At 43.2% G+C, this 23,868-nt stretch overlaps 2 protein-coding genes across 11 annotated transcripts in view; one reads left to right on the forward strand and one right to left on the reverse strand.

Moving 5' to 3' along the window:
* JADE1 (jade family PHD finger 1) overlaps positions 1-23,175 on the forward strand; it is a 67,067-nt gene extending 43,892 nt beyond the window's left edge. For all 8 annotated transcript variants that reach the window (XM_007999793.3, XM_007999794.3, XM_007999797.3 and 5 more), the window contains exons 7-11: positions 2,970-3,137; positions 4,960-5,076; positions 9,280-9,801; positions 15,528-15,645; positions 19,321-23,175. In XM_007999793.3, coding sequence (XP_007997984.1) covers positions 2,970-3,137; positions 4,960-5,076; positions 9,280-9,801; positions 15,528-15,645; positions 19,321-20,231 — 1,836 coding nt within the window. In that variant the 3' untranslated portion in view covers positions 20,232-23,175. The remainder of the gene's footprint in view (positions 1-2,969; positions 3,138-4,959; positions 5,077-9,279; positions 9,802-15,527; positions 15,646-19,320) is intronic.
* Positions 22,019-23,868, reverse strand: part of SCLT1 (sodium channel and clathrin linker 1) — a 224,997-nt gene continuing 223,147 nt past the window's right edge. For all 3 annotated transcript variants that reach the window (XM_037991956.2, XM_073017630.1, XM_037991963.2), the window contains one exon: positions 22,019-22,414. In XM_037991956.2, the coding sequence (XP_037847884.1) occupies positions 22,298-22,414 (117 nt within the window). In that variant the 3' untranslated portion in view covers positions 22,019-22,297. The remainder of the gene's footprint in view (positions 22,415-23,868) is intronic.

Consider the following 23,868-nt stretch of genomic DNA (forward strand, 5'->3'; position numbering starts at 1 on the left):
TGGTTAGGGTGCTGTATTAGTTTCTTATAGCTGCCCTGTGTAACAGAAAAATCACTACAGACTGTGTGTGCTTAAAACAACAAAAATGTATTGTCTTGTGGTTCTGGAGACTAGAAGTCCAGAATTGGGGTGGTGGCAGTGCTGTGCTTCCTCTGAAACATGCAGTTCCTTGCCTCTTCGTAGCTTATGGTGATTTGGGCAATCTTGGGCATTCCTTGGCTTGCGGCTGCCTTCGTCATCATGTGTGTTCTCCCTGTGTCTCTGTCTTCACATGGCGGTCTTCTTAATTTTTTGAGATGGAGTTTCATTCTGTCACCCAGGCTGGAGTGCAGTGGTCCTGGCTCAACCTCTGCCTCCCAGGTTCAAGTGATTCTCCCGCCTCAGCCTCCCGAGTAGCTGGGACTGCAGGAGTGTGCCACCACACCCGGCTAATTTCTTTTTTGTATTTTTAGTAGAGATGGGGTTCACTGTGTTGGCCAGGCTGGTCTCGATCTCCTGACCTTGTGATCCGCCCACCTTGGCCTCCCAAAGTGCTGGGATTACAGGTGTGAGCCACCGCGCCTGGCCCACATGGCAGTCTTCTTAGAAGGGCACCAGTCCTATTGGACTAGGGACCCACCCTACTTCACAGTGAGCTCATCTTAAATAATTACATCTGCAATGACTCTTTCTAAAGAAGGTCACATTTTTAGATATTTGGAGTTAGGACTTCAACGTGTCTTTTCGAGGACACCCTTTGCCTGTCGTGTTTGCGAACACGTGTTAGAGTATAAGCTGAGCTGTTAAAGGAGAGGAAAGCAGCCCCTTTTCTTGAAGGTGATTTCCTGCCTTAAAAAAGAGGACAGTAGGTTTTGGTGGTTGCTTGCTTAGATTTCAGGAGGATGGGCGTTCGGTAACTTAAAAAGTTTATGACAGTCTCAGTGCCTCTTTTCTTTTTTATTTAGTTTTTAATGCAGTAATGAAGAAATTTGGATTTGGGCGGGGACATGTGCCCACGTATATTCTTAGGATTTAAAAGGCTATCCTGAAGTACTTTCTTTGAATTCACCTGTTGATGCTGAGATTTAAAGCACGCTTCAAAGAAAGACTTGTATGGAATAGGTGCTTGGTGACTTCTTGGGAAGAAGAAGCATGTTTGCTCCATGAAGTTCTTGATTACCCTTTGCTTCATAATTTGTGACCTCTTAGGCTTTCTCTCTGTCTGAAGACCTCCCCAGCTGTGGCCCAGTCCTGGTTCTTTGACAGGGAGATCTGCGACTCCTGCTTCAGTCATCGCCGTCTGTTGCTCTGGATCTCACACTGTCTGGGAAGTCTCCTTACAGTAGTGAGAATTCCTGTGGTGGCTTTGTTCTGTGACATGAGCACCCTGATGACCAGTTGATTTTTGGTTGCTGGTGCTTCTTGTATTTACTTGGCTGACTTCTCAATCTTTTTCTTGTCTGAACTTGCTATTTTTTTTTCCTCATGAAAAATTTTTTTGAAAAAAAGCGTTCTGCTTGAAAACTGGTCAACCCCTGTTTTATCAGTGAGTTAACTGATGTCAGGGCAGGGTTGTGCAAGCTCTCACAGCGGGCGTGTGGCAGAGTTGTAACTTTAGGCTTTTGGATGCCCCCTTCTTCACCTTCTGTTCTTTCTGCCCTATCACCTTGTCTTTTTTCCTCAACATTTACTTCATTTTTCCTTTGAGAAATCCTTCATGGCTTATCTTTAAGGCATACTTTGTGTAATCTCCTAAATTAGCTTAGACCTGCTTTTCCAGTACAAAAAAATTCCTTCCTTCAGTTGTGACTGTCGAATATCTGATACAGACCTTTAGTATTTTGAAACCTTTATAGTGTCACTTAACTCTGTTAAAATTTTTTTTCTAGTAAGTCTGCATTGACAGTAGCTTATTCGTGGCCCTGACACAGTGCTCCGAGGCTTCCATCTGAAGTGTGACTTTTCTTTGCTTAACTCTCATCCTTGTGGTTTCCTCTTTGCATCGTCGTGGGTATTCAGATTGCATAGTGGCTGTGTTTTTTCTGTCTGAAGAATTAGAGCTATGCTACTGTGACTCTCGACTTTCTGACTTCCAGGTCATTTAAGGACAAAGTTCTGAACAGTTGGAGTTTTAAAGGGCTCTCTGAATATGCTCCTGGTACCATCGTGGTTTTTGTTTATTCACTTACTTAACATTAACCTTTTTTGTCTTTGAACTGTCTTAATTACTTTAGTTGTAAAAGCCTTGATTTCTGTAGTTTATGCCATCTTGTGTAATTTTGCCATCTTGTACAAAACAGGCTTTGTTTTATTTTTTAATTTAATTATTTTTTGTCTCCATTTCTGAAAGGCTGAATTTGTTTTAAATATCAGCTAAGGAGACGACATTCTCTCTGTGTAAAAGGTCTTCTTTTTCTGCCCTGTTGTGTTCACTGGGAGAGTACTGGGATCTAGTTGGTGTGGAGTTTGCTTAGCCTAGGGAGTGTGCATGCTTCTCTCCCGTTCCCATTGCCATCTCATTCAGCAGCTTTGGGAGATTCTCTCAACTGCTGTGTGCTTTTTCTCCACACTCTGTATCCCACCTCTGTCAGGAAAGTAGAGGAATAGCTTCTCTCACGGAGCCCTGTGGAGTGTTTCGAGGACTTACTGCTCAATATTTAGAAACTTGGTATGGATGGGTTTCTGCAGCAACACAGCAAAACGGATTTCACATAAACCTTTCTGTCCTCAAGTAGTTTCCAGGACCACCCTCTGCTAAGTAAATATGTATTGTATCAGCAGAGCTCACATACCTCCTAAATGCTACTGTGAGGCTGCCTGGCATTTTTCCTAAGGGGAGAGGATTCATAGCCAGGAAGCTATGGGAGTGTCTCTACTTTGGTGGTAGTTCTGTTAAAATCTTTCTAAGTGTTTTAAAATGAATAGATATAATGGGAAAAATAATATTTTCTCTTTCTCTCTATTCCTCTGGGGTGTGCTGTGGATCACAGGCCTGTTATGGAATCCTCAAGGTACCAGAGGGAAGCTGGCTATGCCGGACATGTGCCCTGGGGGTTCAGCCAAAATGTCTGCTGTGTCCGAAGAAGGGTGGAGCTATGAAGCCCACGCGTAGCGGAACCAAGTGGGTCCACGTCAGCTGTGCTCTATGGATCCCTGAGGTAAGTGTGGATCTTTTTTGTTGTTTTTACTTTTTTTGAGACAGAGTTTTACTCTGTCATCCAGGCTGGAGTGCGGTGAGCTGGATCATGGCTCAATGCATCCTTGACCTGCTGGGCTCAAGTGATCCTCCCACCTCAGCCTTTTGAGTAGCTAAGATTATAGGCATGTGCTACCAGGCCCAGCTTATTTTTTATTTTTTGGAGTGAAGGGATCTCTCTTTGTTGCCCTGGCTGGTCTCAAACTCCTGGGTTCAAGTGGTCCTCTTTCCTTGGCTTCCTAAAGTGTTGGCTCATGCTTGTAATCACTGTGCCTGGTCAAGCATGGTTTTTAACAGCACCTTAGCTCAGAAGATCCTGGCTTTTAACTGGGATTCGGTGGGTGGGCGGAGAACCATGCATAAATAGGCAGCGTTGTAGCTGATGAGTAAAAAGACACCTTTTAATTGCTACCTTTCTCCTTGGGGAAAAAACTGAATCTTAAGCACACTGTCATCTTGTCATGGAATGTAAATTTGTGGAAATGTTAGCTGGAAGCAGCAGTCACTTGGGACTGTGAGTTGGTGGTGGTCAAACTTCGCCTCACCCTTCTATCACAGTGAGCCTTCCCATCGCGACTCTCACTCCCGGGAGCAGACCTGCAGCACTTAACCAGCTGTGGCCTGGGCGTGTCATTCCCCAAGGATCAGCTGTATATCCTGTGTGTGGCAAGCTGTACATGAGGCACCACCATGGTTAAAAAAACCACCACTCTTAATCATACTTTGGTGATTTTTATTTAAACTCTTATTGTGCCTCAACCTTTTTTTTTTTTTGAGACGGAGTCTCGCTCTGTTGCTCAGGCGGGAGTGCAGTGGCACGATCTCAGCTCACTGCAAGCTCCGCCTCCCGGGTTCACGCCATTCTCTTGCCTCAGCCTCCCTAGTAGCTGGGACTACAGGTGCCCGCCAACACGCCTGGCTAATTTTTTTGTATTTTTAGTAGAGACGGGGTTTCACTGTGGTCTCGATCTCCTGACCTTGTGATCCACCCGCCTCGGCCTCCCAAAGTGCTGGGATTACAGGCGTGAGCCACCGCGCCTGGCCAGCCTCAACCTTTTTAATTTCAGGTCTGGTCTAATTTATTTCTGGTCTTCAGACCTTGACTAATATAATTTGCAATTCAAATTCCAGCATTTTTTGGGTGTGATTTTGGTATATTTTCCCCCCCGGGGAAAATTATTTGAGGATGATTTGGATTGAGGTTTCATGATTCGGGTCTTGGTAGCACTGGGTCTTGTGCTTTGGTATTGATGGGATACAATTTGGTGATCCAGGCTGAATGCAGATAAATACCTTATTTATCTTTGTAATTTCCCATCTTGAACGCAGTCATGTTTTGGACTGAAGAAAATGGTTTTCTTTGGCGAGAGATTAAAAACAGGTTACATTTACTTACCGTGTTGTTGACAACCTGCTTGAATATATTTAAGATGGACTTTTAGTCTTGACCGATTTGTCATGGGCTAGAGATTATAGACGGCATTGTCCTGGTACATGAGTGTTTGTCATCAGACGCTCTGGTGAGAAATGAAAACTCAGTTATCTAAGTGTTTTTCACAAACACGGATGTCTGTCAGATGGGGACTGGGCTCTGGGCTCAGTTGGCACTGGGGCTGTTCTGAGGCTTTTAAAGTAAGGGTTTGCTTTGTTCCAGGTGAGTGAGTGCCCCTTGCCACTGTCTGGTAGGAGAGATGTAGGAAAGTAATGGATGTTTTAGTTTGTGACAATCATGTTCAGCCATTGATGACCTGTGCCACCCTGTCTTGCTATTTTCGGACCTTTAGGTGAGCATTGGCAGCCCAGAGAAGATGGAGCCCATCACCAAGGTGTCACATATTCCCAGCAGTCGGTGGGCGCTAGTGTGCAGCCTCTGCAATGAGAAGTTTGGGGCCTCTATACAGGTAATTAGCTTCCTAAGAATGGCTTCATTTTCCTTTCCTGTGTGGTGGGGAGCAAGTGAGGGAAGGCTCTGTGAAGGGTTTGGAGAGGGGACTAGAATCCAGGAAGCAGGTCGAGGCTCCCAAGGGGTGACTCCATCCCCAGTTCGCATACCTTTAACTGTATCCGGTGTAACCAGAACCCAAGCTTTCACAGTCACAGGGTAGTTCAGAAGTTCCCCTGAACTGTGAGGCGGTTCTTGTCTCTCGCTACCCTCTTTCTGCCCAAAGTCTAACATCGCACCTTCTTTCCATAGGCCAACGCCTCCTAGAAGTCTTAGTGAGAAGTTCCTTGACATGGCTTTTGAGAGTTGGCCACCCTCCCACCTGCAGTCACTGAGTGTAGCTGCAGACCCTGGCCCAGCTCTGTGGTGGCCTCCTGAGATTGCAGGTTTCCGTGGTGTGTGCACAACTGTTAGTAATCAAGGGGACATGCTGATGCATTTGCATTTGGAAAAACAAAGACTCTTTGAACACAGCCTGGGTAGATGGGCATCTGTGAGGAGCTCCTGTGTATGCTGTCAGCTGATTGGAACATCATCTGGATGTCTGATTCTTTATGGCACTTCGTGTGCATGCATGCATGTGTGTGTGTGTGAGAGAGAGAGAGAGCCTGAGCGAGAGAGTGCATGCACACCTGTGTGTAAACATGTTGCCTGTCTGCTTTTGCATATCCAGGTACAGACAAGCATAGGATGTCTTGAGATAGGGGAATTAAGGAGGGAATATAGATGGCATAGTGTTTTTCACATGGTCTAAGACCCTACATGAGGAGTTCATTTTTAGGTGTCACATTATTGACATCTTGCCAGTCAGGATTAGAGAGACCTGCAGTGCTGTGTGTGGCTGATGGGGGCCCTTCAGGCTAAGTTTGGATCTTTTGGGATGTACCAGCACAGGCCCCAGGCTCTTCTTCCTTGGTTTCCTCATTGAATTCTGGGAGCAGAGGCACTGTTTTGGGATGGCTTCTTTCTCAATGCAGAAAACACAGCAGCTCAGCACAGGCATAAGCTCCAAGAGCATGGTCATACTGTCAGCCATGGGTTTTAAAGAAATGACCTCATTTGGCAAAGTCAGTTTGTATTTTGGCTGATAAATACTTCTTTTGGGAAGGTGGTTTTAAAATTTTTTCTTTTTTCTTTTTTTGAGACAGAGTCTCACTCTGTCGCCCAGGCTGGAGTGCAGTGGCATGATCTTGGCTCACTGCAACCTCCGCCTCCCGGGTTTAAGCAATTCTCCTGCCTCAGCGTCCTGAGTAGCTGAGGCGCACGCCAGCATGCCCGACCAATTCTCATTTTGTATTTTTGTATCTCATTTTGTATAAGTAGAGATGGGGTTTCACCATGTTGGCCAGGCTGGTCTCGAACTCCTGACCTCATGATCCACCCACCTTGGCCTCCCAAGAATTACAGGCTTGAGCCACCGTGCCTGGCTATTTTTTAATATTCTTAACAAGCCAAGTGCTTCTACTTTTCTTCTTTATCACTTCGACTGGTATTCAAGAATCCAAAATATAACAGAAATATTTGGAGGGTAGGTCATGAGACAGCTGGTAGGATTTGGCTGGGGACCTTGAAATAGTGGAGATATTTTTGGCATGTGAATACATGACAAACGCCTCTGACCCGAGTTGGATTGGGGAAGGAGGAGGGAAGAGTGGAGCAGGAAGAGAAAAGGGCAGGGAGCTGATGTACTTAAGTGTGTGTGTGTGTGAATATGCGTGTGTATGTGTGATTATGCGTATGTGTGTGAGCATGCAAATGTGAGAGCGTGTGGGGGTGTGAGTATGCATGTGATTATGCATGTGTATGCTGTGAGTATGCATTAATGTGTATTTGAGTATGCGTGTGAATGTGTGTGTGTGAATATGCATGTGTGAGTATGCGTTATGTGTGAGTGCATATGTGTGTATGCAAGTGCGTGTATGTGAGTATGCATGTGAGTATGCTTGTATGAGTATGCATGTGTGTATGCATGTATGTGTGCATAAAAATGCGTGAGTGTGCGTGTGTATATGTGTATGCATGTGTGTATGTGTATGCATGTGTATGTGTGTGAGTATGCATGTGTAAGTATGTGTATGCACGTGTGCACTGGCAGGAAACAGGCTGCAGCAGACCACGTTCCCTGGTGTTCTGAGCGTAGGATTTATGCCCTTTCCTGAGTATGCCAATCCTGGTCCATAATTAATGTTTAAAAGAGGTGGGCGAATGGGATCTTTGTTTCCCTTTTGAAGAGAGATGATATAATGGCTTTTTTGTTGCCATTGACCTCTTTTTCCCAGAACATTAATCTAAAGAAGAGGCCAAAGAAGGCTGATGATTTTTCATATCTTCACAGAATGGATTGATTTTATTAAAAGAATTCCTCTCTGAAATGTCTGCAGCTGTGAAGGCTCTGGTTTACGTTTCTGAAACATCTGTTTGCTGAGTCAACCTGAATGGGAAAACCCAGAGGAAGGCCATTTGGCGTTTTTACAAAGTCCTGTATAAATATTCTGCTGCAGTTCATTTCTCTTTAGGGTTAGAGTGCTTGGGTTAAGTGTAGTTTAAGCCAAACACAGATAGTGTCTCAGTCATCTGTTCCCACTTTTGCTTCCCACTTGGCTGTGTGCTACAAGGGAAGACACTTTGTCTTCTCATGACAGTGGCCAGGTGTGTGTGTGTGTGTGCGCGCGCGCACGCGCGTGCGTGCATGTGTGTTCTGCCACCAAAGCTGATTTCACACATTTCTTAGAATTGAGGTTATTTATAGAGAAAACACAGATTTATGTCAGTCTGTGGTTGAGGTGTTTGTAAGGGTGGAATGGTGAAGGGAGCCGGATTTTCTCCTCTTCTCAGTAAAAAAGACCTCATAGTAATGGAAGAAAGCCTGGCTGGCAGCAAGTTTCCTCTTAAATACTGAAATGATTAGGGGGAAATCCTTAGCTCTAGCCTCTGCCATCCGTGGTGATGTGATTCAGGATCTGTTGAATGAGTTGAATTCAACTTCTCAGTTGGCTTGAAGCCACTGAATTCTACAGCTCTGTGCAGCCCCTGGCATGCCCTGGGGATCACTTGGCCTCACACAATGCAGTGCTGCTTTTCAGGGACTGGCTTCAGTCACCAAGAGGAACCACCTTCTAGGGATTTGCTCAGCGAGATTAGTGGAGGAGGAGTGAATCACTTTGCTCCTGCTACACCAGAGACTTGCTGTCTGGATCAAAGGCACTAAATTGTGGCCCTGTTAGGCAGTGAGGGGGAGGTGTTCTTCTGTATCGGTTGCTGACAGCTGGCCTCTAGGTTGACCTCCCTGTGACCCATGGGAAGGGTCTTTCATGGTTCTGCCTGTCTTCAGTGGCCAGGCGCGGCGTGCACAGATCTCAGGGCTCAGAGCCCTCCATGCATCTGGTGAAGCTTCTTCACAAGTGTGAAGACCTTTCCCCACCTTTCCTGTGCTGGATTCCTCGTCTCCTATTCTTCGGGGTTTTTATTCAGTTTCTCCTTGGTGCTGCTTCAAGGAAGTGCACTGTTCATTTTCTCACTTGTGTTGGGACTCTTCCTGGCTGGGGAGTCAGAATGAGGATTTGTGTTCAAACTGTGAGTAGTAGTCATTCTTCCCAAGAAGGTTCTTACTCAAGTTTACACCAAAGAGCTCAAATCTGTAATAAAATGAAAGTGGACTTTGCATATTGAGTACAAATTCTTTTGAATATGATCCTAGTGCCACACCTCCTTCCTCTACACCTGTTATTTGTATAATCATGTCTGCTTCAAGATGGGATTTGGATGCAGTTACTTTTCCGAGGAAGTTAGGGTTTGGTTGATTAAACCTTTCGTTTGAAGAGGGCCCTTAAATTCCAAGACTTGACTGGGTGCAGTGGCTCACGCCTGTAATCCCAGGACTTTGGGAGGCTGAGATGGGCGGATCTCTTTTGCCCAAGAGTTGGAGACCAACCTGGGCAACATAGGGAGACCTCATCTCTACAAAAAAATCCCAAGCCTTACCTCTTTTAAAACATGACATGATCTTCCAGGGTTAATCCACGTACAACTTTCCTGTCACAGCACATTCTTGAAGCATGGCTCTTCTCTGTGCGTGTGTACATGGGGTGCCTAGCACTGCGGGTCTTCTGCCATGGTTGCTCTGTAACGGTCTATTGTCATATTCTTTGTGTGTTCTTACCAGTGCTCTGTGAAGAACTGCCGCACAGCCTTCCATGTGACTTGTGCTTTTGACCGGGGCCTGGAGATGAAGACCATCTTAGCAGAGAATGATGAAGTCAAGTTCAAGTCCTATTGCCCAAAGCACAGCTCACATAGGAAACCTGAGGAGAGTCTTGGCAAGGGGGCTGCACAGGAGAATGGGGCCCCTGAGTGTTCCCCCCGGAATCCGCTGGAGCCCTTTACCAGCCTTGAGCAGAACCGGGAGGAGGCCCACCGGGTGAGTGTCCGTAAACAGAAGCTGCAGCAGTTGGAGGATGAGTTCTACACCTTCGTCAACCTGCTGGATGTTGCCAGGGCTCTGCGGCTGCCTGAGGAAGTAGTGGATTTCCTGTACCAGTACTGGAAGTTGAAGAGGAAGGTCAACTTCAACAAGCCCCTGATCACCCCAAAGAAAGACGAAGAGGACAATCTAGCCAAGCGGGAGCAGGATGTCTTGTTTAGGAGGCTGCAGCTGTTCACGCACCTGCGGCAGGACCTGGAGAGGGTAATGATTGACACTGACACCTTATAGTGACTTAGAGAAGAAGATGCAAAGAGGCGAACGCTTGCCCAGAGCAAGAAATGATAGCCAGTCATATACTGTCAGATCCTTGTACACACCACAGCATGAGGTTGTGTTGGTTAAAAATATTTATGGGCTGGTAAACTCATTGTACATATGTGCAAAACTGCCACTGAGTGGGGAGCTTCTTTGTGATTTTTTTTTTTTTTTTAAACACTTTCCCATTAATCTTTACTGGTTTATAAGATCAAATGGGGTGTGTCTTCCCTACCCCCTTTCCTTCATTCTAGAGCTAGAGTGAATGAGCCCCAAGAAAATGACCCAAGGAGTTGACTCAGGATTGTTTACAGACTGATTTAGAAAACCAGCATGGATTTCATTTCTAAAGGAGGGGCCAGAGAGGGGAGAATTGCTTGTTGAGTCCGAGGAAACACTAGGTGCTGATGATGGGCTTGTGAAGGAAGCTAAGACCGGCTGCTCACTGGCCCCGGCTTTGTTTCTTGGGTAATTCACAGGGGAATTCCCAGTACTGTCACGTAGCAGAGCAGGCAGTGGGTGCTGATGTGTGTGCATGAGCTGTATGTACACATGCATATATCTGTTACAGAAGATACTCCTGGCAGTGAGGTGCTAAGTCATCACTGAGGGTGTGTGTGTCCCCGTGTCCATCCGTGTCTCTGTTGTGTGTCTGTGTGCGGGTATGGGTGGGATTCCTGGTGCACAGCGGTGTCAGATCTGTCTGAGGAGCCCCAGTCATGCTCAGCACGCTACAGATGTGTTGTTTGTCACACTGAGATTGCTGAATGTCGTGGCTGTTGGCTGCCGAGCCTCAGCTGCTGGCACTTCCTTCCGCTGTTTGCTGCTTTTGTGCCTCCCCGACTTTCCATCACCTCTGGAGTCCCGTCTGGAAGTCTCTTCCTGCTACAGGAATAATGAGGAGTGGGCTGCCTCCCCCTTGGGCCTCCTACTCTCTGTAGGTAGTTTCTGGCTGAGGCTTGCTAATTGGGGATGCTTCTTAGAGCATCTTCCACATCCACTCCCCTGGCTGCTGGCTACCGATTAAATTCATTAGTGTGAACGAGGTAGGAGCGAGGTTTTCTGGCCTGAAGCAGTCTGCACTGAAAGGTACCCAAGTAGCCTGAAACAGTTAACACATCTCCCCCAAGCCGCTCGCTTATTAGTGGGGAGTGATTCACCTGCCTGGGAGAGACTCTTGACTCATAGATGATTTGAAATGGGAGTGCGGGCAAAGAACAGGGAAAGACCCGGGAAGCACTGGACCAAACAAGCGCGATCTCATGGAGACCTGCGTGGCCCTGTTAGAGATGGCGTAGAAGTGAAAGTCTTTTAAAGGGAGCATTCGCGATCCTTTTAGTACACGACTGAGTGCCAGCTTATTTGTGATGCCCCTTCTCAGACCAGGTTAGGATTCCTGGGAAGGCTGGGGATTCGGGCCCTGGAGGAGGCAGGAGCCTGGAGCAGGTTTGTGAGGCTTTTGTGCTCCCCTACGCCCCCTGGTGGTGAGTGTAAAGAAGACTTTGCCTCTCACAACTACATGTATGTGTGGCATTTTTGTTAGAGATGAGAGAAGGATTGAGAAGGATAAACTGGAATCCTGGTGAGAAGCCTTTATGCCAGCCCGACACCTGCTGTAATTGGGGTGCATGAGCTGTGGAGTCAGATAGTTGTTGGGAGGGGGAGGACAAGAAGTCTATTGTTTGGACTGTGTTTGTCTCACAATCACCACAAAATAAAAGTGTAGAAAATGCTTGTGGTGTACTAACTCTTTTCTGTACTTAAGTTACTCAGATTAACATGCACTTCTAATTCTAAACATTTTTTTTGGAGTCATCACTGTCGCTGTTTAAGTAGAACAATGCCAACAATGTATGAGAAACAGGGAATAAATCAGGATTTGTGTGTGTATGTGTGTGGCATTACTTACATTTACTTTATTAACAAGCCTAAGGAACTTTAGGGAATTTGTATTCAGTTTATTTTTATTTTTTTGAGACAGAGTCTCACTTTGTTGCCCAGGCTGGAGCACAGTGACGCGATCTCAGCTCACTGCAGCCTCCGCCTCCCGGGTTCAAGTGATTCTCCTGCCTCAGCCTCATGAGTAGCTGGGACTACAGGCATATACCACCATGCCCGGCTAATTTTTGTATTTTTGGTAGAGACAGGGATTCACCATGTTGGTCAGGTTGGTCTTGAACTCCTGACCTCAAGTGATCCACCCGCTGTGGCCTCCCAGAGTGTTGGGATTACAGGCGTGAGCCACTGCACCCAGCCTTAGCCTCGGTTTAAAATGGGCTTATTGTCATGAAAAAAATACGCTACCCCAAATTTGCCATGATGCCTGTAATGGTGAAGGCATTAAAAAATTGAAATCTTTGCCTTGCCCAGAGAGTTGCACAGTTATTTATAATTGTAAACAGTAAGTGTATCAGGGCAGGGGTGACAATAAAAAACAATCATTACTACCAACTTGTTTTCTCAAGTAAGTTAGTTTTCTATGTAATTCACACAATATCAGTTTGTAGCAGATCCTCAAAAATCATTTAATACATGTGACTACAATCAAGGCATATGATCATTCTCAGACTGAGAAATGAGTGGCCATCATTAGAAATGCAGACAACTGAGTGATTATGGTGACTGCTCTTCCTTCACACACACACCTCGGGGCATTGCACACCTGGGTACCAGTTCTGGATCTGGAAGTTAGGTGACAGGAGTAGATTTCAGGAGGGCTTGGGAGCACACAACTTGAAGAAGACAAAGTTGCTGATGTGGTGGGTAGCCCTGTCATTCCCAAGGCTGCCACTTCACTCTCATTCCTTTCCCCGAAAATACGCAGTAAACGTGAGTTCAGCAAATGACTATTTATTTAGATAAAGACATGCTACCACTGCACTCTGGCTAGCGTTAGGGAAAGTGGCCAAGTCCTGGGGGCAGTCCTGTAGTCACTCAGTGGAATGGTCACCTTTGAAAATCTGGTAGTGTCTACAGTGTCCCCTGAAAAAAAGGCACGTTGAACTTTAGTGCTGCAAACAGTTTTGGATTCAAGAAAACACACTGAAACCACTTTTGGATTTCTTAGAGCAGTGGTCCTCAGGGTGTTGTGCCTGACCTGGAAACTTAGGAATGCAAAGTCATGGGCCCCACCTCCAGAAGGTGGTTCTGTTTTGTGGCTACCCCATGTCCCCTGTTTAGGGACACTGCTTTAGGGGAAAGTGATGATCAGGTTTAAGGTGGTGTGAGAGTGCACCTGGAGATGGTTTAAATAATTTTTTTCAGACACCTCCTTGCAGGCAGTTGGGAGAAGAGAAAGCAGGGTAGGGAGCTTGGTGCAGCGGGTGCAGTGGGTGCAGGAAGGGACAAGTTGGATGTGTTTTGAGGATGGGAGAGCATCAGTCCAGCTCTGCAGGTGGAGGTTGCTGAGCGTTGTCCTACAGGGAGCATAAGGGAAGTCAGGTTTAGAGTCCTCACTACTATAAAGTGGAGTTAGGGCTGGTTTGTTCCAATTGAAAACCATGCCCTTTGCTTTTTGGGTTTACATTTAGATATTTCCCATCAGACATCATGAGGAATAGGAGTGGGATTTTTCTATGTAGCAGCCATGGTTTGGTCAAAGCTACCAAAATTAAATTGGAATAATATACAAAGTTCAAATTCCCTGGCTTCCCCGTTTTCCATTTTCAAGGATAATTTCAAGTAAGAGAGATGTAAGTGTCTCTGTTACACATCTGATTTGAATATGAGAGCAACCTGTCTGCTCCTAAGATGTCAGAATTTGTTTCCATTTTTTATTTCCAGGAGTGAGATTCCTTGTTAATGTAAAAACGGTTCTGTTTCCTAGAAGTTTTGAATCTGCTATGGATCTAGGTCTGGCCCCTATTTCTTGAGCTTCACTCTTAATCTCCCCTGGGTAGAACAATATTATCAAAGAGAGTAGTCTGTTAACCACTTCCATTCCCAAGTTGGTGAGAATTTCTATACAGGACACTGCTTCTTGGATTGAGGGTGTGCAGCTGTCAGAAAACGAAAGAGAATACCTTAACTCGGCTGACTGATATCCGTGTAATATTTACTATGAGACAAGGAGAGTGTTTTTATTCTCAGTTCTTTAATTTTAAAATAATTAAGACAGGAAATGTTAGTGACATAAGGGATTGATACAGAAAAAAGACGGGAAGATCCTGAAAGTGAATTGGTTAGGGGCAGGAGAAGCCTGACTTGGCATTTTCCTGTCTAGACCAGGAGATTTTACTGTGATGCGAATGTGAAAGCCTGCGATCGGTCTCTCTTAATGCTTCATGTCCTTTTGCAAATGAGACTGCCTTTAGCACAAGTGGAATTGTTAGGGTTTAGTCTACACTTAGACTCTACACCAGAGTGCAAAATCTTTTGTGTCTTCACAAGGCTTGTTGATGCTTGTTGCTGTCCTCAATGCCAAAAGAAAAGGTTGGTGACCTTTGGACTTTTTTCACTTAAACTAGGGTGATACTACTTTACTGAGTTTATGGGGAAAAATTATAAAGGTGGCAGGGGAAGAGTTTGCTCATAATGGGATTTTTTAGGAAAGTGAAGGCATGCCTGTAGGAGCTAATGGGAAAGATGTGGTCAGATAAAGACATGCAACCACTCCTGCCAGTGAGATTACTTAGGAGGTCTTGTCCACATATTCCTGAAGAAGGGTTTAATTGTGTATTTGGTGTGCTGTGTCTGACATCTGTGTTTTCAGGCCCATGTAATCTAATCAGGTTGACCAATAGATTTTAGGACTGAAGGATTAAGGGAGTTTAGAGACTAATTCTTTAAATTTTGTATATTGAGTGATGACAGGTGGGGAACAAATCTGAATGTTGATTACTGAGCATACGTTAGGGTTATGTGATCCAAAGCAGTCGCACATCAGATAGGAAGTAGAGCCAACTCTTAGCACTAAGTCTTTTCAGTTACAAGTGAATCAGGAGAGGGCAATACCAGTTTTTCAAGTGATGATACGAAGAACTGGACTGGAGATGTCTAACCAGCAAATCATTGGCAAAGCTGGAAGTTTCCTCGGCATTTGCACACCTCATAGCAACACATAAACTACCTGCTAACTCCAGGCCTTTCATTGAGTTCAGTGTGCAGTTGACAAAGACATTCACTAGGATTCTTGGTAACCATTTGGTCTTCCAGTGGGCCTGGTGCAGGGGGCTCCACTTTGATGACCCTTGGCCCCATGTTGACCTAGTTCAGCCTTCAGAAGATAGTTGATAAAGTGCAGCGGAAGTGGCTTCTGAGCTGCTTTAAAGCCATTGGCCATCCAAGTAATAGAAGATATTGATGCAATAATAAGCAAAGACTGGCAAGAGGTTGCAAGTTTTGACTTGGACACCAATGGCCTCTGTGCCAGGATGGGTTAGGTGTGGTGGAGGAGGCAGGACTTTTGTACCAGTTCTCTAGGTGTCCCTCCCACTCCTGTGAGTCCCTGACCCTCTTCAGTGTTGCTGCTGCCTATGTTCAGGGGTATATGTGGAATCCTTCTTACCAAAATGAGATTAAAGATTGGATGAAATGTTTAAAGTACATATTGATTTCAAGTATCTGTCAAGGCCCTAGTAGGAGTAATTTCTCTTAGGTAAAGAAATTTAAAAAGCACCAAAGTACTGTTATACTGTATTGCTTACTTAGAATCTTTATTCTCTACATTCTAGGTTCGGAACCTCACTTACATGGTGACCCGCAGGGAAAAGATTAAACGGTCTGTGTGCAAAGTCCAGGAACAGATATTCAATCTTTACACTAAGCTTTTGGAGCAAGAAAGAGTTTCAGGTATGCATTAAGCCCTGGTAGGTCAAAGTATAGGGCAGGAGTTTGTAAGCTTTAACACTGTTGAGGAAGAAATAATGATTTCTTAATTTTCTTATAGAAGAATTTAAGAAGCATAGACGTTCATATTTAAAGGCAGTCTTTAATTTGAGGCATCATGTTTAAGGGAAAAAGCTATGAATTTGCCCTCTATAAATATGGGTGGAATCCTATGTTCTCTGCTTACTGAGCAAACACATGAAAGTCTTTGAGTCTCCCCAATTTCTTCATGTGCAAAATGGGGATATCTCAAGCTACCTCTTGGAATTGAGAGACTAAAATGAAACAGTGACTTATAGATGACACAGTACTTGGTAAACACATCATGGGGGTACCTAACAGGTTTATATTCAGCCATGGGCTCTATCTGTAACATAGTAAATATGGTAAATATCTCTTAAGACTGTACTTAACACAGTTCATTTTTAGATAATGTTCACAGTAGGCTTTTTTGGTGCAGTGGGTTGTTGAATATTTCTGAGATTGCGCACCAAATATTTATTTAGTGTCTTTTATATTGCCCAGGGCTAGGCAAACAGACAAAGAAAACTAGGGTATATACTTCCTCTACTCTGGAGAACACATCAGTTACTTGGAGATCAAGGGCAAAGATCAAGTTGGGCAGGTTGTTTAACCTCTCTGAGATTCCGTTGATCTTAAAGTTTCTTTTAGAATCAAGACCCCTTAAGTGCGTTTGACTACATTCTGTGATCGTAAGCCCCAAAAGTAGGTAGTATAATGATTTCAGAGAAGGAGAGCTGCTGAGTGTGGATCAGGCAGAATTAGGGACCCACGGAACAGGTAGGTCTTAGACTGGACATCATTGGAAGATAGTCAGCATCTCTCTCCTGCCTTGGACTGCCCTTTAAAGTTATAGCAGCACCATTCTTGGTGCTTGCGTTGTGTAATCATAGTTGATTTACTCTTGTTTTTGTGCATTTGTGGCTTTTTGTCACTCCATCTAGATTATTATGGTGCACAGAGACAACAAAGAAGTTGTTATAACCTGTTGCGTTGAAATCCAAATTCTGGTTTCTCTAGCCAATTATGTGTGACTAGAGGGAGCTGGGTCATCTGAAGAAATAAAAAACGGTTTAGGGAGGTTTAAATGATGTTTTTGAAGTGTTACATAGTTTGAATGCAATAACTTATTGACATCCTTGATATTTTCTTCCCAAGATTAAGTATTTTCCAGGTGAATCAAGTGTATATTATTAGCTGGAACTTGGAGTTTAATTGTTAAGATTTTAAAAATAAATTTTCTAAGTAGGGTGTCATATGTAAAAGTAGTTCAATTCAGACTTCCTAAGGTGAACTCTCTCTTCATGATTCCTACCTGAACACAAATAAATGAGATCTGTTTAACTCTCTTGGAAGACTGTCTGGTGCAGATCACCGAGCCTACAGCAGCAAATGCCGAGCTGGGATCACTGATCCAAGTTGTGCCTATGGAGTTGTGCCATTGGAGGGCTTTCTGCAACTCTTAGGTCATTATGTAATGAGTGATTCCCTGTAAAAATAAGCCATAAAGAGCATTTTCATCTGGTTTCATTTGAGTTATTTCTCATGGATATTGCAGGCAGGTTTTTGCATTTCATGGCTGAGGTTTTTACTGGGTGAGCGAATGATATTCTTAATAAGGCTGGGAGTAGTTTTGTGGTACCAGAGCTGTAATGTAGATCTGCATTCAGAAATCCTACTATTTCAGAAAAGGAAAACAAATCCTCCTTTCATTCTGAGATAAGAACCATAGGTATGATCAGTTGAAAACATTTATCTTCCTGTAGGATGCTGTTGAGTAATGCAGTTGAAACCCTTTAGGGTGCTTTTTTTTCTTTTTCCAGTCCTAGGCTTCAGTTATGTTCTTATTCATGCCTAAAGGCTGTCTCCTGCCTAAAGTAGAGCAGATGGTCATGATTTATGTGTCATTTAGGGTCCAGGGTTTAAACTGTGTGATTCTGAGAGTGGGTAGGGTCATTTGGCTGAGTCCTCAGTGGCAACAGTGCTTATGGGGGGGTCATGAGTTGGAGGCTGTCTAGAGACATGGGTTACAGTTAAGGAGATAGAAATCAGAGTTCAGAAAATGTTAGCCTCTTCTTACCATTCTCTTTTCCCGTGGCAGGTGATTGAGTAAAAGAAATATATTCAGTGTGATGTGAAGGTTGATTCTAATGATTGATTCTTGAGAAAGCAGCATTTCCAAACCAGCAGGTTGTGAAATACCTCTTCCTGTGGTCATGACGGCTCTGTGTTCTGAGTCGCTAGCTATGTTTCATTTGCTCGCAGTGTCTGTGTCTGGTGAGCCTAGGTTCTCATATGGCCTCCTGTCTCATACCCTGGGGCTGAACCTTGTTTTCTTGGTGGTTCATATCTTATGGGAGACAGAAAATATGAGAACTGCTCTTTCTAGATGTTCTTGAGGCTGTTGTAGAGTCATGGTCTTTATGACAAACTAATGAATTCACCCACTAGGGGTAACAACTCATTAGTGGGTTGTGAGATGAATTCAGTGGATCATGACCAGCATTAAAAACAAGTAAAGTATAATAGGAAATGTCAGAGTGTATTATCAAGTGATGAGGGTTAATATTATTTCGTGAAATGTGAACGCTTACTAGGTCATGCTGTGGAATTTAGTCACTGTGATTTGCATCAAAAAAATTTGAAAAACATCAGTTTAACTTACTTCCAGTTGAATGACAATTCAGTTGAATCCCACAGATGTATTTTGCACATAATAATGAATATTTTTTGGAACACTTACTATGTGTCAATAATTATTTTAAGGCCAGGCACAGTGGCTCACGCCTGTAATCCCAGCACTTTGGGAGGCCGAGGCGGGCAGATCATGAGGTCAGGGGATCGAGACCACGCTGGCTAATATGGTGAAACCCTGTCTCTACTAAAAAAGTACAAAAAAATTAGCCAGGCGTGGTAGCGGGCACCTGTAGTCCCAGCTACTCTGAGGCTGAGGCAGGAGAATGGTGTGAACCCAGGAGGCGGAGCTTGCAGTGAGCCGAGATCGCTCAACGGCACTCCAGCCTGGGCAACAGTGCAAGACTCTGTCTCAAAAAAAAAAAAAGAATTATTTTAAACATTTCCTTTATTCATTTCACATGTTTACATGTATTTGTCCTCATAATAACCCTGTGAGGGTATAGACACTTAGAGATAGAAACCCTGGACCCTGCTTTTTGGGTACTCTTAGTCTCGTACTGGAGGCAGAAGACTGGACCGTGGAGGGGCGCAGTGCAGTTGCTGCTCTGTAACCAGGTAGAGGGAGCAGAGGCAGCCATCAACCACCTGATGGGTTCTGCATGGAGTCCCCTCTGAAAATCAGATCAGTTATTTTGTTCGGAGGAACATGTATTTATTTGAGGAGGTACAGTTTTTTGAAAAATTATGTGAGCTTCAGCTGTTTCAGAAAATGTTGCATATTGAGTCTGCAGATTGAATGGAGATTCTCAAGGCAGGTCATCTCTTCACTATAAAAACCAAATTTGTACAAACTTGGTGGTGTAAGTGTTGTGTTGTTGGGTGGGGAGTTCACATAAATTGGGCCACACTGAGGGTCTAGAATTTTATTCTTATGGATTTGCTTCTGTTGTAATTTTTCTTTATTTGTGGTTTTGTTTATAGGTGTGCCTTCTTCTTCCTGCTCCTCCTCCTCACTGGAAAACATGCTTTTGTTTAACAGTCCTTCTGTGGGCCCTGATGCTCCCAAGATAGAGGACTTGAAGTGGCATTCTGCGTTCTTCAGAAAACAAATGGGTACTTCCTTGGTTCATTCGCTGAAAAAGCCCCATAAGCGAGATCCTTTGCAGAATAGCACTGGAAGGGAAGGCAAAACCCTGCTGAAGCAGCCAGACCTCTGTGGTAGAAGGGAGGGGATGGTGGTCCCAGAGAGCTTTTTGGGTTTGGAAAAGACCTTTGCAGAAGCACGTCTCATATCAGCACAACAGAAAAATGGTGTGGTGATGCCAGACCACGGGAAAAGAAGAGACAATCGTTTTCATTGTGATCTCATTAAAGGAGACTTAAAGGACAAATCTTTTAAACAGAGTCACAAGCCTCTCAGGTCCACAGATGTGTCCCAGAGGCATCTGGACAACACAAGAGCTGCCACCTCCCCTGGAGTGGGGCAGTCAGCACCTGGCACAAGGAAGGAGATAGTGCCCAAGTGCAATGGCTCCCTAATCAAAGTAAACTATAATCAGACTGCAGTCAAAGTGCCTACAACACCTGCCAGCCCAGTGAAAAACTGGGGAGGATTCCGGATTCCAAAGAAGGGGGAACGGCAGCAGCAGGGAGAGGCCCACGATGGGGCCTGCCACCAGCACTCAGACTACCCATATTTGGGCTTAGGCCGAGTTCCAGCCAAGGAAAGGGCAAAAAGCAAATTAAAATCCGACAATGAGAATGACGGGTATGTCCCCGATGTGGAAATGAGTGACTCAGAGAGTGAGGCATCAGAAAAGAAATGTATACACACCAGCAGCACTATCAGCAGGAGGACAGACATTATCAGGAGAAGCATCTTGGCTTCTTGATGCAACAGAGATGACACGGAAGCCCTTTGGGCTCGTCATTGGGTGTGCTAGAGGAGACCTCTGATGGAGGGAGAAGCAGAAACCCATTAATCCTGAGCTACACAAACACATTTACTTGCAATTCAGATAAATTTTTTTCCAGAGTCATTTTTAAATCATTTTTGTGAGAAGTTTGTGTTATTTGCAACTTGTTGAGGAAAGAGAAGAGTAGATTGTAACCGTAAGACATTGCTAAGACTAGAACCTGAACTAAACACTAAAATAAGAATGAAATAAGTTTTAAAGAAGGCAAGGCTTAAATAAGCGTCATGAATTTTAATAGCCCTCTGCATTCTTCCCAAAGCACAAACTCGTGGTTACCTGAATATAGGGAACCAGATATGGTTCTTGAGAAACCCTCATGGTACCATTCATAGCCCATAAAGTTTATTTTCTAGGACTGTGGTAGATCTTGAAATCATATTTATATTTGGCCCTCAAGGCTATTTTTGTTGCATTATAGTATACAGGCAGCAGCTCTGAAGCTTCAGTAACACTAGGAAATTTATGTGTAAATATAGCAGTCAGGGAAGAGAATTTTTAAAAGGTCATTATTGAAGGAGCTGAGGGGACAGGGTAGAGCTGCTGCAATGTGGAGATTTAGGGTAATATAGCAAGGTCCTGCTGCTTGAAGCCTGTGAGTGGGTTGTGGATATGGGACTGGTGGAGAGTGAGACTGTTAGGAAAGTTGTATCTATGAATAAGGGCAGTTGAAGTACAATTTTTACCAGTCCACTTGACCTTCTTCTTCCCTAACCACTGGCTCTTGAGCCAGCTTGGGATTTCCCTGGCCATTGCCAGTACCTGGCCATCTGGCTTCCAACAGTACAATGGCTACTCAAGTTCAAGTGAAGAACTTCCAGACTCTGGTGACTCTTACTTCCCAGAGCCAACCACTAGTGCATATGTCAGGGAATCCGGGCTTCCAACATGAACGGATTCCTTAAGAAAAAGGAAAAAAAAAAAAAAAAAAAAAAAAAAAAGAAAAAGGAAAAAAGAGAAAAAGCGAAATAGGTTATATTTTAAAAACAATAGAAAGGCAATAAGTTGCGATAAGCTCTTACTATTGACCAAGGTTATACAGGAAAGAGACTGAAGTGTACCCTTGAATAGGTTTTCTGTAGTCAGAGTTCTAAACTCTAATTTGTAACTTGGACTTTCTAATTGCAAATGGCAATAACTAGTAAGTTATCAGCAATAATAAATTTAGCATTAAATTTGAGTACAATGTTTTGTTTTTGCACTCACTGTAGTGCATATGTATTAAGACAGTGGATAGTGTTTAGGTCCTGTTAATTTTCTTTGGAATTCAATGTGGTTGTGAATCAAACTTAAGGAAGGAAAGTTTAAATAGCAATGAGATACAGAATTATGGGCCTTTGGAACAAGCCCGACTTCCCCTAAATTCTCTTTAGTTTGTTAATACCAGTATTCAGATTCCTGATTCATTTATACATCTGTTTCCATATGGCAGGGACATTATGATACTTAATGAATAATGCTTTGAGTTCTGCGGTTAACTTTCAAGTCTTCCAGATGATTGTCAACAACAAAAAAGGCTTATTGAATTCCATCTTGCTATGCAAGTTTTATCAGATGATCAAATAGTAGATCTGATGCATCCCTATTGTATGTATGACATTTTCAAACCAAGTCTTAACTTTTGAAGTCATTTTAGTAGCTAATTCAGGGGAGGGGAAAGAATGACGCAGGTTTTTAGACTGACTGACTATTTTTGAGCTATGGGGCTCATTTTGAAAGACTGCTGTCCAGATCAGCTTGTTGCTACAGATAATAGAAGGTTCTTATGAATCCAAGTTGTATATTCACTTGTAGCATAATTTAAAAATTAGATTTTTTTTGCATATGAGCAAAAACCTTTTGCTGGATACAGGAGAAGGTTGGACTTTATCTACAGTTATCTTTTGACTACAGCAACAGCTCTGGGTGAGAGTAGAATTTATAGAGGGATAATTTGTCAAGCCATAGAAAGAAAATCTAAATTAATAGTATCACCTCTCACCATTTTAAGAGGTATCAGATTCATTTGCACTATTAGGAATGCTAGTTTTGTGCAAAAATAATGCCTTACCTGTTTTTTCCCCACATTTAGGTTGAAAAGCTTTCAAATGTTCCAAGTTATGCTGAACCAAAAAACAAAACAAAAACAAAACAAAAAATATTAAAAAAAAAAACCCACACAAAAACAAAACACACAAAAATAAAAAGCCCACACTTTTTATTCCTGCTTCGAAATGCAAATGGTATAGAGCACGGTTTCTCTGACAGTATAATGATAGCTTTGTGAATTAGTTTCATGTCATGCTGGGAACTCTGTATGAGGTGGTCATAAGCAGCAACCAGCCCAAACACCCACTTGCATTCTATTAGTATGGAACCATTTGCATTTTTTTTTTAAGCTTTATCTTTCCTTGTGCATCCTGACCAAGAAATATCTTTGATTATGATTAATGTATTATGTCAAAATGTAGGCTAGTTAAACTTTTGTAAAGTTGCCTGGAATGTCATTTGTTAGGTTTTAAACACAAGATCTAAATGAAGGGTTTTATGTGTTGTGTACAAATCTTAATTATTTTGAAATGGACAAACTTGTCATTACATTTGTAACCTTGTACAGAGGATTTTTCACTATGTGCCTAGCTTGGTGTCCATTCAGCTAAAATTGAAAAAAAAAAAAGGTGCATGAAGAGTTAAAAATCAAATTAAAGTATATGTAGAGATGACTATTTTATATTACATGACCCAATCCTGTATTTATTTCTACCCCCTTTTTGAAAGTATTTATAAAACTAGTTGAGGACAGCTGTATTTTTTTGTTGAACTATTTAGTAGAATTGTGCCTTTTTGTCTGTATGTGAATAAATGCTGTACATTTTGCAATACATTTTAAGTGTCTTTTGAAATCTGCTTTTGCTAAATATTTAAAGGTATGTATGACTTAGCAGTCCTGAATCAGTTGTTTACTGTTGCCCAATTTAAATCAGGAATGAGAACTGGTGAGAACATAATCAAGATTGTGCAGAGCATAGATTCAATGTGCTGCTTTCTGGCTCAACTCTGATGGTGGAACTGAAAAATAACGGTTTGGTTTTAGTCTTCCTCACCTGGAGTTCTTTCCAGAATACAGTTTTGGATCTCAAAACATAGAATCGTTGAAACAACATAGACTTCAGGGTCAGAGAGAACTGTATTTAAAGGCTAAACTATAGTTTACCAGGCATGTGACACTGGCCAAGTCACTGAACCGTTTTAAGCCTCAGTTTTCCCAGAAAGAGGATAACATCTTAGTATCTTAGATACTGAAGTAGTTGTGATTATTTAAAGCAAGTCCATTGAGCACCTTACAGAGAGCATATATTAGGCGTTTAGTAAGTGGTAGGCTATTATTTTTATTAGGAACAAGACACTGATATTTGCAATATTATTTTAGCGAATGAACTTTCTGAGGTGAAAAAACACTCCTGAATGATGGGAAGGTTGTATTTATAATACAACCTTTAAATAATTTTAAAAATAATTTTTCGAAGAGCAGTTTCATTAAATGCTTTCTTTTGATCACAGAACTCTGGGACAATAG

Source organism: Chlorocebus sabaeus, chromosome 7, assembly GCF_047675955.1.
Source record: "Chlorocebus sabaeus isolate Y175 chromosome 7, mChlSab1.0.hap1, whole genome shotgun sequence".
Taxonomy (NCBI): Eukaryota; Metazoa; Chordata; class Mammalia; order Primates; family Cercopithecidae; genus Chlorocebus; species Chlorocebus sabaeus.